The sequence below is a fragment of the Callionymus lyra genome, chromosome 3 (assembly GCF_982586985.1).
Source record: "Callionymus lyra chromosome 3, fCalLyr1.hap1.1, whole genome shotgun sequence".
Taxonomy (NCBI): domain Eukaryota; kingdom Metazoa; phylum Chordata; class Actinopteri; order Syngnathiformes; family Callionymidae; genus Callionymus; species Callionymus lyra.
Window position 1 is genome coordinate 16,451,882 of NC_141820.1, and position 21,003 is coordinate 16,472,884.

The following is a 21,003-nucleotide window of genomic DNA, read 5'->3' on the forward strand; positions in this document are numbered from 1 at the left end:
AAAAAAGCAAATTAAATACGACATTTTTCTCAAGACCATGGCTCCTTACAGTGTTTGGTGAAGTTTATTTGTAAAAGTAATGACTATGTAAGATAGTATGTAAAACTAAATTTATTAAATGTAGTAAAATATGTCTGCAATTTATTCCGGTTGAATTTGCAAATTTGAATTTATTAACGACAATTAAAATAACATTAAAAACATGGCTATACACACACACACGATGTTACATACTTTATATGGCATTATTTTATATCAAATCCCCCATGATATATTTAAAAGCACGAATCTATATATTTAATAAACGTGTAAGGGTTTTAAAAACATCGAATTACGTATAAAGCGTTTACCTTTTTAGAAAATAATTTAAAAGATGCATTAAATTTAATATTTAATATTTAATTATTCCTAATTTGGTAAATAAAATGTAATTTATTCCTGCTACGTTTTCAAATTCGAAAACAATCCTTAAATGTATTCACAAACTGTAAAAGAAATACGTCAAACAAACGTCTTCGTAAACACGATGTTACACGCTTTGTACATCACTATTACATCAAATCCCTGTAATCCATCCCTCGGTGTGTAAACACTTTTGTGTCGTCATCCAAAGGTTCGGCGAACTCGGTCGTGCGTCCTCGGCATCATCTTCGGCTGTTTCCGGACGCCATGCTAGATCCCCGCCCCGCTTCGTTCCTGCGTTGTTTGGGGACAGTAGGAAGATGGCGGCGGCCCCGCTGTACTGTGTCTGCCGGCAACCTTACGATGTGAGCCGGTTTATGATCGAATGCGACATCTGTAAAGACTGGTTTCACGGCAGGTACGTAGCTTTAAGTATCACCGAGCTGTACGTGAAGCGAGACGCCACAAATAGTCGGTGTTTTGTCCAAAGATAGACGACGATGCCGTTAGCTCTGTGTGCTAACTTAGCCTGCTAGCGGGGGCTTTAAATCGTCTATTGACCCGACTTTACCTCAGAGAGTGCCTTTCGTCACGGTGAAAAATGCGTAAAAATAAGCCCGTTATCTCTCGAATGCTGTTATTTTACACGACAAATGTGATTCATGGCGAAACTAGGTTATTAATTCGATTAATATTGAAAGAAAAGGACAACAAATAGTTTAGTAATATCGCCAGAATGTATCGATGTTCGCCGGGGCCATATCAGCGTTGACGTGTGTTCACACATATAGACGTGTCCCTCAGTCACACGTAAATAAAAACTTATTTTGATTTAGTTTCTGTTTGTCAAGAACACAGTTCGTGTCGGACTCGCTGCTCGGGTTATTCGAGGTGATGCGAGACACAACTAGCACTTTGTTTGTTTTCTATAAACTTCTAACCAGTCCGTACTTTTTTACTTTTGATCAGCGATCCGTTTTTTATTTAATTCTGGCTTTTACATTTGATCATTGAATAGATCATCGTTTGTTATTTTGCGAGGTTTTTATCGCAAAGCTCAGAACAAGGAGCTTGTTATTATGGCTTTTTGATTGACAGCTTGAGAAATTTAAATCCCCCTTTGCAAGCAGCGGGGCACATGGCAGGGGACCCCTAGCGGTCGAATGAGGGGTTGCTTTAAAAAAGCAGCTTTTTTTGTCTGTATTTACTTTGAACTTTGTCGTGTTTAAATGTTGTTTCTAGTTGATCTCATTTAGAAGTTTAAGACACCGACAGTAAGAAAGTATGAACGCTGTATTTAAAGTAATATACACACTTCCTGCTCTGTATCTGTCTTTTTAATATTGGCGCTTGAATTATTGTCATTTGTGTCTTTAAAATCGTTGTTTGCCACACTGGCTGTTAAGGGTGTCACAGACTGGTGTGACCCAATCAAATAAAAATGTCAGCTGACAGCCTGCGATTGTGACATTTTCCTGACGTTTCCCAGATCCATGTATGTACAAATGCTGTTCTTTGTTCCTTCTGAATCAGCTTATGTGGGCCACGTCTCCACGGCAACCGTTTATGAATACAATATTCTACTCGTGTTGAAATGACGGAAGCCGTTGCATAACCGCGTTTAGTAATCTCGCGCTGAAAAAAACTTGGCCGCGACGATGTGTCGCTCGTCGGGGCCAGGAAGGACAGGCTTGTTTGAGGGCCCCCTTGTGCCAGATCGCAACGAATCCTGGAGCGTCACATCGGTGACTAATAAGTTGTCACACACGCCTTGAAGAGCTCCAAGAACACCTACGTCCAAGACTCTTTTTACCACTAGGCAGGCCAGGACAAGAGGGGTTTTCTCTGACTCAATATGACACTCTCAGGGGGTGGATAAAAGTTCAACATCCTTGTTATTTGGGGCTTGTTTTTTCTTGTTTGTTTCATATGCGAGTCTCTGAGATTGGTCGTTTCCTGTGTGGGCTGAGTTTCTCTTCTCTGAATCCAGATTCATTGAGAATCCGGTGGAATGTTGGCAGACCGCTCCCTTTTGGTGGAGTTCAGTAATTGAAGAACAATTATTAATTAAAAAACATTTCCACCGCCTACGTGGGGTGTGCTAGTGAAACTGAATCAATGTATTTTACTATGAAGATATTTGCTAACTTTGAATACTCCTGTGGGGAGACTTGTCAAGAAAGCAATGTTTGTTTGTTTTTTAACATCTGTCTGTCATCTAAATACTGTAACTCTAAATTTAGGAAGACACATTTTCATTTTGATTCACTGGCATTTTTGCCATTAACTACTATTAAGCACTGTGGCCCTGATGTATTGTGAGCAATTAAATTCTTATAGTGTTTCATTTATTTGATTGGACACTTTGTATTTATAAAGACATTCTTGATCTGCATGACTCTGACTGGAGCTATTTAAAAAAAAAAAAGTAGTTTTCAATGTTTTACTTGTATTTCTACAATAATAAAACGGCAGAATTCAGAGAGCAATTGCAGAAGCTGATAATTGAATAAAATGCCATAGTTAATTAATTTAATAAGCGTACTTGTGAAAAAGGATGAGCAGTGAAAGTGAAGGTCATATTTAAGTATTCTCATGACCTAGATAGTCATGCCATGACCTAGATAAATGATAACTTTTAAAGAAGGGAGGTCATTAAAATAAATAATTACATTTGTGGAAGTTGTTAGTTAAACTACCTTGTACTTTTGTTGCTGCAAATCTTCCTGAAGTGAATCATTGCTTCCATCCGACTGATTCAAGTGGCCAGCACTTGACATGCAGTTGACTGGGTTATTAGCGGGGGGGTGGTGATGGGCCTTTGGGTCGGATCTGACAGAAGAGGTGATGGATGTTCACTGGCTTGAACCAAGTTCAATCTGTCAGTGTCATACATACTGATGAGGGATTGCCTCAATGGTGTTTTTTTCTTTTTAGTATTGATGCTTGTGACATGGTTGAAAAGATAAATTATTGGATATGTTTATGCCACACATGTTGGAAATAATCATTTGAGTTGTTATTTATTTTGGGTTAAATTAAAGCTTGTCCTGTGGCATCTTTTTATAAGCTGTGTTCTCAATGGTTAACAATGGTTTTCGCTCGCATGTTAAATGCTTAAATCTTTGTCATCATATCGGAGTTCCTATGGAATCCCCTATAATAGTTTATTTGCAACTACTTCTGCATTCTGCTTTAAAAAACAAACTCATTGAAGGTCATAAATACTGTTGATACACAACGATTTATTCGGGGTCTACCACTTGAAAATGAGAAGACTGGTGATTAACTGTAAGCAATTTTAATGCTTGCAAGTGGCGTGGCTTGAACCAATTTATTCCTGTGATATCGTGGTGACTTGGTTATGACAATCAATAACATTTAAAATAGTCAATTGACAGTAATATTGCCAATAATCCAAGATAGCTTCAGCCTTGAGCCAAAATAACATGTTTTCTATCAAATATTTTCAATTCTTAAGTGTCCTTCATTCATTGTCTACCACTTTTTCCCTTACCGGGGTCGTGGGGAGACTGGAGCCTATCCCAGTATCATAGGGCAAGAGGCAGGGGACACCCTGGACAGGACGCCAGTCTGTCGCAGGGCACACAAAGACAGACAACCATTCACACACACTATCACACCTTTGGACAATCTTCCCAAAGTTCTCAGTCAACCTCTGTATGTTTTTGGACTGTGGGAGGAAATCGGAGTGCCCGGAGTAAACCCACACAACACGGGGAGAACATACAAACTCCACATAGGAAAGGTTGGAAGTGTCCTAATGTTCAACTGCCAATGCTCGTATTTTACGAGAAAGTGTTTCATTCAAAAGCCAATTAATCTTCATTATCCGTGGCCAGGCTAGGTTTTTACGATGCATTTCAGCAGCAGACGGTCACAAGAATGATGACGTGCCAGATTTTATGAAGACAGGTTAAAGGCTCGTATGAATGCACAGCACTGGTGCCTGTAGACCTCGAGGCAAAACTACACAAGGATATTGTTTGTTGTTTACCAAGCACTTATTTCATCAATTCTTTTACGTAGAGATTCTGGAAGGTGGTATGTAGTCAAAATGATTAACCTCCATTTGTCAGGGTTGATAGGCTTCGACTGCTGTCTGGGCTCAGCTCTGTTTACATAAGACTGAGCTGGACGCTCGAGGAAAATGGCCTCTGGGGCAGATATAGATAGCCAGGTGTGTTTAACTGCCCTCATCTCCTCAATATCTCCATCTCCGCCATTGATCCATTAGGGATCTGCCAGCTCCCTAATGCGGGCGTGTCAGTTCCCCATGCAAGGGTGGTTATTTAGAGCTTAAAATAATGGCCAAGCCGGCCTCTAGCCTTTTGTGTTCCCTCACTCATCATTGGGGACAATGAACCCCCTCACAGTGCGTGGGCTAATGAATAAACCTCCCCTATCCCACAGGAAGGAGGCTCTTGATGAGAGGAAGTGCAGGGAGAGAGAGCCAAGAATTCACATCTCCTCTCATTCACAAAGGGGATGTTTGAGTTTGTTAATCCATCTCGATGATGTCATATCTGTGATATGATATCTATTACTAATACGTAGGCGGCCATGTCGATGCTGTAAGTCTAAGTGTATAGTTTACGCTGCCGACACAAGTTCTTTGCGTGGTTTTTCCCACATCGTTATGAGTGATCCCTCAACCAGGCAGGAAATAGTTGGTGTGTTTTCTGCCACCCTCCCGACAAACCTGGTTCTTCATCGATGTGTTCTTGCTGTCGGTTAATCTTCGCGGTGACGCAGCAGCCGGCTGAACTGGCACGCTGCCCTTGTTTCCCACCGTGGCGCTGGATAAAGGAAAGTGGGATGAGGATAACAAAGCTCATGCAGAACTCCTGTTACTACTATTGAACGGGAGAAAGTTGTGACTCATCCGTTCCACAGCAAACTTTCGCATGTCAGAACCGGGATTCCTGATCCATGAGCTCAGGCTTATTTTGGAGACACGTACTGGACAGTGTTATTGTCTGTCATCCGCTCGCTCACGTGCAGGGGAGGAGAGTTTTTTGCCCTGTGCAGACTTGTTTTGCTGTAGATCTTTATAGCCTAATGGGAAGGCACATATTTTGTGGGTTTGCAGTCTCATTTTATAAGGGGTTGCTACAGGGTAAAATATTGAACCATCTAGGATAGGGAACTTTAATCGATTGTCTATTATTATCACATATTAGGAGACAGTCTTTCTCAACGAATGCTGATTGTACAATATGATGATTGGTTTACTTTCTCTTCTTTTGTGTGGTTTAAGAATTTTGGCTAACAACTCCATACTCCCTATAAAGACAGCAATGCATTTTATTATCCTAAATTCAGGCTCCCTTTGAGTTTAACGACCCCACAACCTTTATTTCCTCCACCATTTCCTGCCATTCCTGGTAGATCAAAGCAGTCAGCAACTTGGTGAGTGGTCATCTCCTGTAGGCTGGTACAACAGCGCTTACAACTGCCATGCATGTGTGCAATATTCTCAAGCTGTAAGCAATGTCATTTTTTGTTTTATGGTTCACAGCAGACTGTAAAGAGAAAGGTTCAAGAGTCAAATGATTTTGCATTTAACTTAAGTGGATTGTTTTCACCAATGCTTTCTGCTTCTTGTATCTCGTACATGGGCAATTGCACCTTTTTTAATCTATCAAGTTATTTTGATTAGAAACATTAATGTTATCTTGACTTTTATGTAAAATGAACTTGAATCAGAATTACTGCTCTTGAATGTGTGTTTTTTTGATAGTGAAATTATCTTGACTGTTTTTACATCTACCAAAACATTTAAGCAACCATTTTTCTCAAGGCTGGTGGGAAATGTAAAAAAAAGCTTCTTTATAAAAGTATTAAACTTATTTGCATGTACATACAGAAATGCTTGCTTTATATGTTTATTGTAGCTGCTCTTTATATGAAGTTTCACTGCTTTTTTTTTTTTCGTTGCAATAATTTTTACGTAGAAGACAACTGTTTCATGAATACCTCTGCTCTGAGCAGCAAGTGTCAGTTGTGGCAAACGGATAATTTTGGAAGCATCCCATATGGTGTTGGAATGCAACAGGGGAATGCAAGTATGTAGGTCCCAACTAGGTTTACGCAGGTCCGTTGGGGGTTGTTGTTGTGGTGGTGCAATTTCAAATGTTGTGTAAAGTCAGCAGAGGAAACAACTTTTTCATTAAATGTATTTTGAATGAGTAATGTGAAGCACTTACTGGTTTGGCTGTAATTCTGATTTTCTAATCATTAAAAAATTCTAGTTATTCCGTTTATACCGATATAAAAATGCTGTTTGGGGAAGTGTCATTTTTATCCAATGAGTGTGTGTTGAGGGAGAAACTACAATACACGGTATGTTGACGTCGCTCAAGTCTGTTGATTTATTAAATCCTGTTTTTTCTTCTTTCTCAAGTTGCGTGCATGTAGAGGAGCATCATGCCGTGGATATTGATGTTTACCACTGCCCTAATTGTGACGTCCAACACGGACCCTCCTTGAGTGAGTATTTCTATTCTATGGCCAAAAGTCAAGTAGTGTCACCTATTTGTATTTAGACATTTATAAGTACACAGTTATGTCATCCATTTCTCCTCCTGGTAACTTAATACCTTGGATTTTTATTAATAATTAAAGTTGTAAATGTGTAATCTATACAATGTTTGAATGTATTTATTTTATTAATTTAACTGATGGTGATTTATTTATCAATAACAAACTGCAAAGGTGTATGATGTAACACAAGAGCAAAAAAAACAACTTTTTTTCACTTTTCAATGTCTCTGTCTGTTGTAGTGAAAAGACGCAACAACTGGCACCGGCATGACTACACGGAGAATGACAACGGATCAAGGCCAGTGCAAGCCGGGACGCCGGTTTTCGTCAAGCAGCTGCAGACCAGGGCCTTTCCAAGGTGAGCATCATTTTTATTTCATTGGTTGATTCATTCTCAAATTAATATTTAAAAATATAAACTTCAAGAATTCTCATGTCAAGCATAATAATACGTATGTTTATGGCATGTGTAACTTTAATGCAATACTATGTGTTTTATAATCATAATACTCTTTTAAAACTGTGTGAGCTCTGAAAGATGTTAAGATTCTCTATTTACATTCTACGACCCTTTCCCACGACCACTGATGCAACATCTCTGTCTCCCCCTCATCCTGCATAGCTCCACACACTGCAACATCTCATGGTGTTTTTTTTTACCTCAGTGAGCTCTGCTTTTGTTATGGCAACAGCTTTGTGGGAAGAAATCCCTGTTAAATACTATACTTTGCCACGAATACCTCTCATCATATCCCTGTACTTGAACACGAAAGGACTCTCTCCTTTAGTTGGTTCACATTTTTTGTCAAGCCTGGCTTCAAAGCAGAAGTTCTGCCTTATTGTTGTTTGTCGACTCAAAGTTTCTTCCTGCTCTCGAAGGTTCTTCAGCATAATGAGTGGTTCTGTGTTGGATATGATCTCTTGTTAATGGAAGTCCTTTTGACAGTGGCGTGTAATTCTGTTTCAGAAAACACTGTTTAAATTGGTTCTTTGTTTTTCTTTCAGTGGTGATGAAATACTTATTCGGATGAAGGGCGAGCACGTGACTCCCAGGTACCTGGAGAAGCACGGCTTCAACTACCCCATCATGGTCACGGAGATGGAAGGCTTGGGACTTAAACTACCACCGCCGACTTTTGGAGTCAAAGACGTGGAGCAGTATGTCGGTGAGGAAAATGCCTGAGGAAGCAACTGCTACTGTACATTGTTTATCCAGTGGTCAGGATGAGGTCAAAACAAATGCCCCTCAATGAGTGACTTTTGTCACGACTTGAGTGTCGATACCAACAGGTCCGTAGGTTCTCAGCGTTATCTTAACCCACTTATCGGGCATCAGGCCCGTAGCTTGATCGAGTTCTAAATGATCGGTTGCTCGTCTTTCACTGGCCTCTCGATGACAAGTGCTGCCGTCTGCCACTCCTCTGCTCGGGTTACAAGCCCATTACCAAGACCACCAGTGTTTTATCATCTAGTTCAGATTACAGACTCTCTCCCATGCCCTTTTAAACATTAAGCCAAAGCACAGGTGCTGCGAAAAGGGAGCCGGGGTCGGGTTTCACGCAGAGAAAACAACGGTCGTGAGCGCCGATCTTGTCTCTCTAGCAAATCTTGGGGGTGTATATACTACCGAAAAAAGGGGGGGGGGGCAAATTGTCCAACCCCGCCATGACACACTAATGATCACAGTTTAAGTGTCCTGAGAGTTTAACTCAGTAGTGCAAGAAAATTGTAGAGACATACTGTCATAGTGGTTGCTAGAAATATAACTTCATAAGCTCAAAAGCATATATGACTTATTGTCTTGACACTAGGGTGAAAAGTGTTGAAAACAGAAATTGTGAAATCCACTAAATGATAAAACATTTTCATATCACATTAATGTTTACTTGGGGGGCATTTGTGTGATAGAAATGAGTTTGTGAAAATGTTGTATTTCAAAACATTTTCTTTAAGTGCAAGAGACTGACCTGTCCAGCTGTGCTTGGTCATCAGTTGCCAGCCAGCTGTGCCGTCAGAGGTGTGTGTGTGAACAAGCAATGGGGTCATAAAAAAGGTGTGTGGGAGGAGGGGATACAACAACCAGCTGTCTGTCCACAAGCACTTGCCCGGTTCATTCTCCCCGTATAACTTGTCACCCAAGTGCCATTTCTAGCGTCAACTTCTGAATTTGTACTTCAAGTTTGCATCCTACCTCCACCACATTCATGTTTGTATCTCATGAACTGATGGATGGATTTGTTTTTCTACATGGATACACACGTGTGTTCCTCCCCTACACAACTTGACCCTTTCACCTCCACCCACTCCTTGGCCTCCGGGTTATCATTATAACTACTAGTGATGTGTTGCTGAAGCCTCCTGATAGAGCTGGTGAGGTATCATTATAAAGTGTCTTTTCATTTTGAAAGACCACTAGATAGTCTGGGTTTGAAAATGATGCCAGGTTTCGTTTATTTAAAAGATCAGAGCCAAAAATTAAACGGATAATTAACTCACAACTACTAGTGTTGTAAAGAATAACCATTATGAATTGTAAATTGGTTTCTGATTTAAAAAAAATCTAAAAGTTACAGGCTACAAGTTAGCAGTGGATGCAGTGGATGCCAATTTTCAACTCCTGTCCCTTGTTGGGCCTTTTTACAATATTTACAAATACACAATAAAAGTCTATAGTGCAAAACTATTATAAAACATTGAGAGCACAATCAAAAATAATTTACATACACAGTGCTACTTACAAATGGGTACATATTTGATGTTGTTTTTAACCAGGCCTTTAACTCGGATATGGTCTCAAGTTCAGTGGTCGCTAAGTGTCTGTATTATTCCAAAACAATTACTTATCACTTCCTCTTTCCTCCTTTTATTTTATTACAAAACATTGCAAAATTATTTTTAATGCATACAACTATTAAAAGTTGATGAATTGCAATGCTACGAAGTCGTTAATGTTTATATTGTCTCACAATTAATCGGTCAAAATAAACATATTATGACCTTATTTTTTCATCTCTTCAATAGATAAGCTGCAATCAAATCCAAATGAATTAAAATGCATTGTGAATCGTAAAGTAATCTATGTAATGAGATCTGATACACGACCCTAATGACCACAGATTAAAAGTTGAATGTGTAATTTTTTGATCCACAAATCGGTAACAAATGGACCTTTTGACTTAACATTAAGTGAGTTTGTATTTGCGCTCCTCCGTTCAGGTGGCGACAAGGCCATTGACGTGATAGATGTGGCACGACAAGCCGACTGCAAGATGAAGCTGAGCGAGTTCATCAAGTATTTTACCAAACCCCATCGACCCAAAGTCCTCAACCTCATCAGCCTCGAGTTCTCAGACAGCAAGTGAGTAATTTCCTGTAATATGTATAAAACTCGATTTGATAGGTGACACATTTTTTTATAACATCTTTTTTTTTTTCCTCCGTCTCTCTCTCTCAGGATGTCTGAACTGGTGGTGGTCCCTGACGTGGCTCAGAAGATGTCGTGGGTGGAGAACTACTGGCCAGACGACTCCTTCTTCCCTAAACCGTTTGTCCAAAAGTACTGCCTCATGGGAGTCAAGGACAGTTACACGGACTTCCACATCGATTTCGGAGGCACGTCTGTGTGGTACCATGTTCTCTGGGTAAGTGTGGAGCGAGGCTAGAACCTGGTTCTGCTCACTTTGGTAGTGGCTCTGTAATTTGTCATCCTGCTGATTATAGTCGCTGTGTTTAGGGTTTATCTACTTGTCTTAAGGTCAGAGTTTATCACGGGGGGCTTGACTAGTCATCTCCCTGAGGTGGTGACCTCTCGCTCTCCCACTGCTGACCTCCAGTATAAACCGCTGACCGAATGACTTGTCGTTGCTCAGGGGGAGAAGATCTTCTACCTGATCAAGCCCACTCTCAACAACCTTGCACAATACGAGGCGTGGAGCTCCTCGCCCAATCAAAGTGAAGTCTTCTTCGGAGATAAGGTGGACCAGTGTTACAAATGTGTCGTGCCGCAAGGAACCACCCTGCTGATCCCCACAGGTAAGGGAGCGGATGATTGAGTGTTTCCTCGGCAGGATGTTTGTCTCTAAATGCTAATAAACTTCAGCACGAACGGTGGTCATGTGAGGATTTAAATGGGAGCACGACTCTTTTAATCTGGAAGTTGCTATGCTAATTTGCTCTGCTTGCTCCATGCATCAGATGATTTCCTCAATGAGATATAATCATAAACAATTACAATTCAAATATGATGTAGTTGCTACGCTTTCAGCTTCTCAACTACTTGATGTCCTCCACCGTCCTCTTACCGCTGGTGTCAGCATAAAAAGTTGTCACAGAGTATTGTGAGTAGGAGTTAAGCGGGGGTCAGAGAGAGCTGTGGCCTGGTCAAGCCGTGCATGATCAGGCCTGTCCATCAGTCTTAAACCAACCCCCGCTCTCTCGTCGTCTTTCACTGGCGTGGCAACTTTTCTTTGACTTTTAGTTCAATGGTTCACATGCAAACCGTTTAGAAACTTTTATTGTTTTTTTTGGTCTATTCTATTGATTAAGTTTAAGCTTTCTTTTACCGCCTTTTTTTTAACTTGGAACTTACTTGTATAGCTGCACTTTTACATGACTAGTCTGTGCTAAGTCTTTTGTCGCCCCCTGCAGGATGGATCCATGGTGTTCTCACCTCTCAGGATTGCATGGCATTTGGGGGAAACTTCCTCCACAACCTCAATATTGGCATGCAGCTCAGGTAAAACTAAACATATATTCAACTATTATTTTTGTAATCCAAAGTAATGAATTGATAACTTTTAATTTATATTTAAATAAAAGGTTGTTTTTTTTTTACTTTTAAGATGATAAAAAATATATAATTTGACTCGAGACCCTCTGTGTCATTATGTAGTGCACTTTCTGGTGGCTTTCTTGATAGAAAGGTGCTCATTTGTGAATACTTTAAAACAATATTCTTGTGCACTTTTCAGGTGTTACGAGATGGAACGTCGTCTGAAAACCCCAGATCTCTTCAAGTTTCCATACTTTGAGGCGATCTGTTGGTATGTGGCAAAGAATCTTCTGGAGACTCTCAAAGGTGAGTTTAATTAACTGCATCCGAGCTCTAAGTTAAACTTAAGTAAAAGTGGTGATAAAAAGAAGCGTGGGTAAATAACATCGATTACTTTGAATACATATTTTGGAATTTCATGTTTTAAGAGGCCACTTAATTGTAAATCAATTATGATCATCATCATTCTAACAATTTTTATTATTATTGATTGTTGGACTCTCTCTAATTATAACTCAGGTCTGTGATGTAGTAAAATGTGATATAAAAGTACATTTTATTTTCATTAATTAATCGGTTTTGTCTTCCTTTTGTTATGATTTTTTTTACATCATAAAAGTTCTATTAATGCTTTTTACCTTCACAAATCAAATATAAATCGTAGATATACAGAGATTTAGTAATGTATCAGTTGAGATATATTTTTGCATCTGTATCTGTGATTTAAACTGTTGAAATAGATTTTAAGCCAGAACTTTTAAATGTTTTTGTCAAGCTGGACAGAGACATTTGCATCAGGTTGAGTACAGAACAAAGGTAGTTGCAGGGATTTTAATGACGGGACTGTTTTAGGGCAGAGTACGAGAAACCCTTGTATATAACCTTTGTTTTGAAGATTGATTTTGTTGACAAGCACCTTTTCCATTCAGAGCTCCGAGAAGACAACTGCCCCCCACCATTCTACCTGACGGAGGGAGTGAAGGCTTTAATCGGTGCACTGAAGACGTGGTTGAAGAGAGAGGTCAGTGTTTCTTCTGACCGACGGCAGCCATCTTCTTATCTGGTTGTTAAGCAGCTCCTTCTTTTGTGACCGTTGCAGGTGACCGGGCCGAGCAGCGAGGTTCCTGATAACGTCAGGCCCAACCATCTCATTAAAGAACTGACCAAGGAAATACGCCACCTGGAGGTACGTTATGGAAAAGCTATTTTTCTTTGGGTTTATTTCAGTAGGATTTTCTCCTTGGATTATGTTGTGTAGTAAGTCGAGCTGGGCATGGTTAATATTATTAATGGTATCACTTCATGAGTCTTTCAGGTGTTTTTGTTGCACTTGATACTGCATAGTGTCTTGTAGCAGGCTGCAACAAAACTCCCATGATGCTTTTCCAAACACTGCTTCAATGAATGACGACTGATTGTCCCTACAATTTTAAAAGTGATGACAGCTGTGATTTGTTGGCTGGATGGCAAACTTTATGAGAGCAGTTTGGGTCACCGTGACTGAGATGGTTTTGAGAGGGATTTTATCTCTTATGCAATGTTTGCAAGTTCAATAATATGCTGTTGAATATGTCAGAATGTAAAACGAATGAAAAAGTAATGGTCACTATTAATTTTAGAACGTAGCCCCCACAGTAAACTAGGGATCACTGCACTTTATATTTACTTATCAGGTTTTTTAAGCCTCAACTGAAGTCACACTTGCTTTTCTTAGATGTCAATATGTGAATATCTGTCATAATCTTGTTTAATTGAAGCCTAAATTGATGTTTTTTAGCAGCTCTGCTAATGTCACACTCCACTCCACAGGAGGAACCGATCACCGTGATCAAACCAGTGAAACCTCAGGCAAGTGTCTGCGGAGCGAGTGCGGCGCCAAACACTTGTCCGACCACCCGCTCCACCATCGAGCGTCTGTGTCAGGCTCGGCGAGCGAGGAGGGCGGCCAGGCGTCTGCGCGAGCAGCAGCGCCACCCACCCAAGGTTCCCAACAACCTGGACATCCTGGAGCAGCACACCAGGGAGGTCCTGAAGAGGCTGGAGGTGGGGCGGCTGGAAGAGGTGAGGAAGCCCATTTGTAGACCCTTTTCTACTTCATATCTGTACCAACGACTCGGTCCACACAGAGGGGCTCAAAAAACATGTCAAAATAATGTTATTTCTTTTCACTTTAAATTGCTCTGAAATATACTTAAATAAGTTAAGATAAATGTACAATAACCGTAAAATAATGTATTTAAATTTCAGGACACTTAAACTGTGATAAAAATTTAAAACAAAAATATTAGGTTAGATATTTCTTCATTCTTCCCACATCCGTGAAATTCACAAAAAATATTAAATGGACAGAACACATTAGAAAATAATAAATAAAATGTAATGACAATAAATGGTAATACAATTGAAAAAAAATAAAATAAAAGCAATAATAACAAAACGATTGTAAACCGGGAATAAAAAACATAACTAATACAATAAACAGTAGTGCAAGGGCAGTAGTGCACATGACGGAAGTTGGGGAGAGATTTATAAACACTAGTTTTTAGAACGTTATTTGTTTTTGTCATATATCCTGACGGCAGTCTGCGGAAAAAATCCGGGCAAACTCTCCTTCCTGCAGCTTGTGGATTTACTTTTGGCATGTTCAAGTATTTGTCCGACAGTTTGAGCCACAAATTATTATTAATATTATTCAGAAAAGTCTGCTGTCGAAAATGTTAAAGCTAACTAATGAAGGGCAGCAAATTCACTTTTTTGGTTAATCTGCTTATCGGCTCTTCAGTGCTGGAAATGAAACGTATAAGAAAGTTTAACCCCCTACATTTTTTCAATTATAATCGTTTGGATCACAAAGTAAAATGATTAAGTTTGTGACTGTTGCTCCCCCTGCTGGCATGATTTTGTCTTGTCGTATTTTTTTTTTTTCCTCCAAGAGTATAATTATATTCTTCTGTGGATTCCTTTAAAAACTTTTTAAATGACACGCAAACATCAGTTTGTGTAAATTAAATAACCAACCCATTTATACATGTTTACACATCCAGTTAAAATCCATGCAACAAGACTAAATATGTTGATCCTCCTGCAGGACCAGGCCTTCTGTGCTAAGGTCCACGGGAAACTCAACAAGGTGTCCATGGCGTCGGCAGCTGCGGCCACAGAGTCGCTGGAGGAGAACCATCTGCGCCTCATGCTGGTCAACGGAAGAATCATCCGGTAAGAGCTCGGCTTTTTGCGAAGTCTGTCAGTAAAAATCGTGAGCTAAAACAAGTTTGTCTCGTGCGTCTGCAGTGACGTGAGACGAGCCGCCAGCAGCCCTGTGAAGACAGAAGCTGATGCTGAGCGAGGTCTACCGAAGAACTGTGTGAAGATGGAACCACCTCTGGAGGAGAGGGAGCAGAACAAGCCGCTCGTCCTCAGTGAGTCGATAATCATCATTTCTGTAGTGAACAGGAAGATAAGGTTTGTTTTCTCTCCTTCAGCGGGACTGGAGCGAGTGAAGACAGAACTCAGGGAGGAAATGTCGGGACACTCCAGCGTGTCGGACTCGGACTCGGACGCAGACACTCTGGTAGATCCTTGTTCTTTATCGTGACACGAACAACTGATGGATGCATTTATAATCAATGAAAAATTGTCTCTTGCAGCATAAAACTTCACTCTCATCGTCATCGTCTTCGTCATCCTCGTCTTCATCCTCATCTTCGTCGTCGTCTTCGTCCTCTGACGAGGACTCGCAGGAGGACGCTGGGAGGACGGCGCAGCAGAAAGGCTCAGGGCACACAATCCAGCTGGACCCGTCAGACCAGCAACTCAGGCACAAACCACTTAAACGGTGAGGAACGTTTATGGACGTATATATAATGTTGAAACTTTTTTTTAAAGCATTTAATGTTTAATTTTTATCATTTAATTAAATGTTTCCTTATTTTTTCATAATTTACTAACTTGAAAATATATTTTTTTTAAAGTAAAGTTATTTCTTTATGCATTTAATAATACCCGTTTCATTTTCTAATTCCAAAATTACAATTTTTTTAAATTAAATATATAATGTAATAATAGTAAGTAAGTAAAACAATACACAGTTAAAGTATGTACTTTCAAATATCAAGACACATAAGACAGACACAGATAATAAAGGTATTACTGTTATATCCTAAGAGTTCAAAAGGCTGTTGGTATTGTCTGGTGACACTATTACATTTTTATATTGTTTAAAAAAAATGCTACGAATCAAAAACGAGTTAATTTTAAAGTTTTATTTTTGAATGATGAAATTAAAATATCAAACTCTACTTTGTGTTTAAATCATCCAATAAAATGGTTCAATGCTTAAAGTGCAACTAATGACGAAACCCTACTTTCCTGTCTTACATGTACACATGTGTTTGTGTAGAAGCTTCTGTATGTTGTGACATGTCGTCATGTCGGGTTTGTTTGTGTTGAAATGTCGTTTCTTAACTCGTTTTCCTTCTCATGTTGCTCCTCCAGAGAACGTCCTACCTCACCCAGCACAGAAGACGCCATTCAGGGGATGCTGTCCATGGCCGGTCTACTGTGCCCGGCCAAGCCGGAGAAAGTGGGCTCTTCTCAGGAGCCCTGGTGGTCCAGCCCGAGCCAAGGCTCTCCCCTGGAGGACACGGGGAAGGCGCAGCTCCAACGCCGCCTGCAGGGGGACGACAGTCCCATGGACAGTCAGGGCAACAGCAACGAGGCCTGGGACAATCAGGGGCTCCACAGCCCCCTCAGCCGAGACCACGACGCTAGCCCGGAGACTGACTTCCAGTACTGTGACCCCTCCATGTCTCCGCCGCTGCACCCATCCAAAAGACACGCGCCCAACCCTCCGCCCGTGAGCAATCAGGCAACGAAAGGTAGGAAACCTTAAGTGCATGTGTCTGGCACTGTGCTCCAGGGCTCCCCCTGCTGTGCAGTTTATTTCATCGCAGTTAAACCTCATTAAACCTGAGGATGTTACTTTTTTTGACCACATTAAGAGACACGACTTTACAATAACTTTACGTCCACTTCACTAGAAACGCAGTGGCAGGAATGTCAGCAAAAGACTTCTACAGTAGCTTCTAAAATGAACAAATCAGTTTGTACATTGTATTTGTGTCTGTATCAAACTTCTTCTTTTAATGTTTTCAGTCGTTATATTTGTCAGGTTTTTCTTATCCCCCAAAAATCTTTTTTTAACAAACCAAAATATACTCCAGCAAGTCACAAACTAGCATCGAGTTACCGAAATTAAGATGTGAACTCGTTAACCTGCTGCTCTCTGAGGGGTTTGTTAAAGGAAGTTGTGAATTGAATGATCCAAAGTGCGATTTTGTGGATCTATTGTCACGAGCAGAAATCAAGGTTTCTCCTTAAAAATGCTTAAAGTACATGATCATCATGAATCTAGAAAAGTTAATTTAATACATCATTTTCAGGGTCATGAAATCGTATGCGTTTACATTTTTATGTTAAGTTTAAAATCTTGAAATATTGTGTTGATCACATCTACATGTAGCTTCAGAGTGTACAGTTGTGGTTGATTGTCCATTTGGTCTTAAATTAAATTTTAAATGTGAATAAAAAGTCTTCAAATATCATGAATTTAACTCCCCTGGAGTTGCAGAAACCACGAGAAATGCACACGATTCATCACGGTCAAGTTAAATTAGCCGACGACATCTCGATGGCATGACAATGAAGCTCTTATTTTGAAGGATTGCTGGTTGGCGGTCTCACCACAGACGCCAACATATTGTGATCATGTCTTGTTTTCTCTGTCCTCCACAGGCAAGCGGCCCAAAAAAGGAATGGCCACGGCCAAGCAGAGACTGGGAAAGATTTTAAAACTCAACAGACACAACCATGTCTTTGTCTAACGCTTCCAATCACTGGAGAGGAAGTGTGGAAGTGGAAGGTAGTTTTAAAAAAAAGAAAGAAAGGAAAACAAAGACGCTCTCCTGGAGAGGAACGCTGACTGTGTACGCCGAGGAGAGACAGGGTATTGATCGCAGTGGGTGCATGACGGAGCTACAAGCACACAAAAGAAACCAGGAAGAGTTTTTTCCCTGCGTCACGAGACGCCGAAAGGTCTCCACGAATCAAACTGGCATGATTTCATCAGAAGCCCACCACATCTGCGTTAATGCTCGAACCCTGGAGCGGATGAACCAGGAAGGGCAGCTTCTTCAAAAATGGTGCTTATTGTTTATATCGCTCACCCCCTCCTCCTCACCCCCTCACCCCTTTTCTCACTCCCACCAGCAATAATGACTAAAGTCAGAGGCAGCTTTTTGAAGCGAGAAATGAACCGTACGTGGGCTTCAAGTGGAATCGATGAACTCAAAAGCGCTGCCTCGTTTGGTCCAGAACGGGAATCATGAGTCCAAAAACAAGATTTACAACAAAAAAAGAAAAAAAAAAAAGATGGTCAACGACTCGCATGATTTTTCTGCTTAATTTATTACTTTATTCTGTGATTTGTTTTGTTTTTTTCCTCATGTTTTTGAATGACTTATTTATTAATTGAAAGAGAATGATTTTTATTATATTTTGTCCCAGAACTCATGAGTTCTGAGTGTTTTTCCTTCATCGGGTTTTGTCTCCTCTTTGTAAATGTTTCATCTCCTCCTCGTTTGTAGCCATTTTCCAGTTCCTCTCCGAGCCCTCGTGGAGTAGATCCTGTTTTGGTTTTTATTGGGGTGACTTCTGCTGGTCTCTCCTCTAAACTAGATGTTTTTAACGAAGCTTTCATTGCCACGCCTGAGCATCTGCTATCAGTGCCACTCATCGAGCACTCTGAGCCACTGTGGTCGATCCAAAGTTCGGACGTTTTTCGAGGAACTTTTTTTGACTGGATGAGTGAAGTGTGTTTTTCCTACTTGGGTGTGAGACGTGTGTGATAGTTCTTCGCTCTCAGGGAATGTTGCCATGGACTTAACTGAACCACCAGCCACGTCACAGATGCTGACTTTTGTCTCGTCCTGCGCTTTTATCAGCTGTACATTTAGAAAAGAATCAAACTGATGCCAAGTTGCTTTGTTTTTTTGGGGGGGGATTTTCAACGATGTGGGACTTTAAAGAAAAAAAAAAAAAGCTTTGCTCAGGTTGACTCTAAGGGCACATGACTTTGAAGTTGTCAGTAGTATTTGAAACACGCTGGCGGAGGTTTGTTACTCACATGTTCCTCAATAGGTTTTAATTTTATTACCGTTACCTTTTTATGTGCGTTGGTTTTTTCCTCAATGTTTCTTTTTTTCCATATTTAAAAATTGCTTGATTTTAAAAAGATAAGAACACTGGCTTACTGTGACACTGTTGATGCATTTTTGTCTACATTTCAGAAAATTGTGTGTAAATAAAACTAATGGAAAATACTCAAGGTTTTACATGTTAAATCTAATGTTTTGAGACAAACATCTTTACTATTGTTGAAAATATTTGGAGTTAACCTGTGTTTATGATATAAGGTAAGGTAAAACTTTATTCCTTGTACTTAAGTTTCCTCTAGGCACTCCTGGTTTACTCCAACAAAACACATTGATGATCCGTGTTTGACGAGTGTCCAATTCAGGCATTATTGTCCACATGTAAGTAAGTAATTTTTATTTGTATAGCGCTTTTCCAGACCAGGGTCACAAAGCGCTTAAACAATATTCAATAAAGTATATACTTTAAAGGTCAAGATAACACTGATAACACAACAGGAGTCCCAGAAAACCAAGGAAAAGCCTGAACAAATAAAAACGTCTTCAGCTGTTTCTATATTCATGAATAAACAAACCAGTAAATGAACCAAATCACTAAGAAGATGAACATAAATTGTTTATTATATATACAACCACGTCAAGAGCCACGTCCCACAGCGCTCCACATGGTGACCTACATCGGGGAAAAGAAATTGTTAAGCGGTCGCAAAAAAAAAAGTAGGCGACTTGTGACCTTTATAAAAGGTATAAAATGATTACATTTCAGTGGTTATTGCTGAAAATATACTAGGAAATTTGCTTTCTGTGCAAAAAAACTGCTATTTGTAATCTACAAGTTGTGTAGGCTCATGATCTACTAAAAACTGTTGATTAATTGTGGTTTAAAGAGTTATTATTGATGCAACCATTTTATAAACGAGCCTACAGACCTCACTCTTCATCATCGGCGGGGATCCCGAGCTCCTCGTCTGTCCACTCGGAAGCCTCGGGCCAGGGGAAGTGACCCTGCGAACACAACACACACACATCAGGTTTCTACTCCTGGTTCGTCATTGAACAGGTGCTCGAGTCAACGTACCAGCACCGCGTCAGAATTATGCCAGCAGTGCCACAGGATCCAGAACCACATCGCACCCATGAGGAACTCTGCCTGGAAATGCACTTTCTTGCTTATGTCAGGAAATTCCCTGTATTTGACTGAACCTCCGCCACTGAGGACACAATAAAAAGTGTAAATTCAGAATTAACTCAACATCTACGACACATTGAGGTACAACTAACCACGTATCGCGTCTATTTTTGCACATTCTTTAATATGTGAGAAGATCTAAAAATGAATTAGCATTTGTGGCTAACGCTAGCTCTGCGTCTAATACTTACTTTCGAACAATGCTTTTACTCGGTGGCCCGCGGGCGAGCAGTCGAGAGCCGGTTCTGAAGATGCCCAGAGCCCTTCCTAACGAAGACATGTCCGGTCCTTATTGTTGTCCCTTGTTTTTATTCACTCTTTGTGCGAGACAGCGCTTAGCTCGCCAGAAGTCACCTTCTACTCCGGCACAACAAGACCTTTCAATATCAGCCGCTGTGATTGGACCAGAATTCCATGGAGTCACTTTGATCCGCCATGCTGATTGGCTGGTGAATTGCTGATTTTAGCGCCCTCTTGTGTTTGTGTTTGACATTGACGTTTAAAATAAGACGTGTTTGTGATGACAATGAGAATAAAGTTTCTGATAGAAGATTTGTGATTTAATTATTGGCAAAATAATAATTGGTTTTAAATTACTGAAAATGGTTTAGGTTTGGCTTATATGACCACTTATGAGTCTAATGACTCCTTCAGGATCTTAAGACACTTTTATTTGTGCAGGCTTTTCCTTGATTTTCTGGAACTCCTGTGTTATCTTGACATTTTAAGTATATATTCTTTTAGTTTTGTTCTGATTGTTTGACACTTTGTGACCCTGGTCTGGAAAAGCACTCTATAAATATAAATAACATACTTACTTTTAATCGTCCACACTTTCAATGTTGTAACCTGTACTACGTAAA

At 40.2% G+C, this 21,003-nt stretch overlaps 2 protein-coding genes across 3 annotated transcripts; one reads left to right on the plus strand and one right to left on the minus strand.

Moving 5' to 3' along the window:
• The first annotated feature begins 687 nt into the window (after nucleotides 1-687).
• On the plus strand, nucleotides 688-19,124 carry kdm7aa (lysine (K)-specific demethylase 7Aa). 2 transcript variants are annotated; one of them, XM_087786603.1, is made up of 18 exons: nucleotides 689-820; nucleotides 6,830-6,915; nucleotides 7,210-7,327; nucleotides 7,975-8,135; nucleotides 10,186-10,327; nucleotides 10,424-10,610; nucleotides 10,839-11,001; nucleotides 11,617-11,704; nucleotides 11,940-12,046; nucleotides 12,670-12,761; nucleotides 12,840-12,926; nucleotides 13,550-13,801; nucleotides 14,829-14,956; nucleotides 15,032-15,159; nucleotides 15,223-15,311; nucleotides 15,388-15,575; nucleotides 16,235-16,617; nucleotides 17,534-19,124. In XM_087786603.1, exons 1-18 carry the CDS (start codon nucleotides 723-725, stop codon nucleotides 17,620-17,622), a joined length of 2,586 nt encoding a protein of 861 aa, XP_087642729.1. In that variant the 5' UTR covers nucleotides 689-722; the 3' UTR covers nucleotides 17,623-19,124. The 2 variants fall into 2 exon arrangements, with proteins under 2 accessions (XP_087642728.1, XP_087642729.1); XM_087786602.1 differs by having other exon boundaries at nucleotides 688-820; nucleotides 15,032-15,311.
• A 425-nt stretch (nucleotides 19,125-19,549) lies between these two features.
• ndufb2 (NADH:ubiquinone oxidoreductase subunit B2) lies at nucleotides 19,550-20,525 on the minus strand. Its single transcript, XM_087786606.1, has 4 exons — nucleotides 20,332-20,525; nucleotides 20,030-20,162; nucleotides 19,881-19,956; nucleotides 19,550-19,624 (listed from the first exon to the last, which is right to left on the minus strand). Exons 1-3 carry the CDS (start codon nucleotides 20,418-20,420, stop codon nucleotides 19,882-19,884), a joined length of 297 nt encoding a protein of 98 aa, XP_087642732.1. The 5' UTR covers nucleotides 20,421-20,525; the 3' UTR covers nucleotides 19,550-19,624; nucleotide 19,881.
• Between the last annotated feature and the right edge of the window lie 478 nt (nucleotides 20,526-21,003).

Bases quoted from the DNA above. Each gene is read 5' to 3' on its own strand.
- kdm7aa (XM_087786602.1), top strand. From the start codon at position 723: ATGGCGGCGGCCCCGCTGTACTGTGTCTGCCGGCAACCTTACGATGTG. The intron at 6,916-7,209 runs GTGAGTATTTCT...TGTCTGTTGTAG, and splicing joins CCAACACGGACCCTCCTTGA to TGAAAAGACGCAACAACTGG. The intron at 10,611-10,838 runs GTAAGTGTGGAG...GTCGTTGCTCAG, and splicing joins TGTGGTACCATGTTCTCTGG to GGGGAGAAGATCTTCTACCT.
- ndufb2 (XM_087786606.1), bottom strand. From the start codon at position 20,420: ATGTCTTCGTTAGGAAGGGCTCTGGGCATCTTCAGAACCGGCTCTCGA. The intron at 20,163-20,331 runs GTAAGTATTAGA...TTGTGTCCTCAG, and splicing joins AGTAAAAGCATTGTTCGAAA to TGGCGGAGGTTCAGTCAAAT. The intron at 19,957-20,029 runs GTACGTTGACTC...TTGTGTTCGCAG, and splicing joins ATAATTCTGACGCGGTGCTG to GGTCACTTCCCCTGGCCCGA.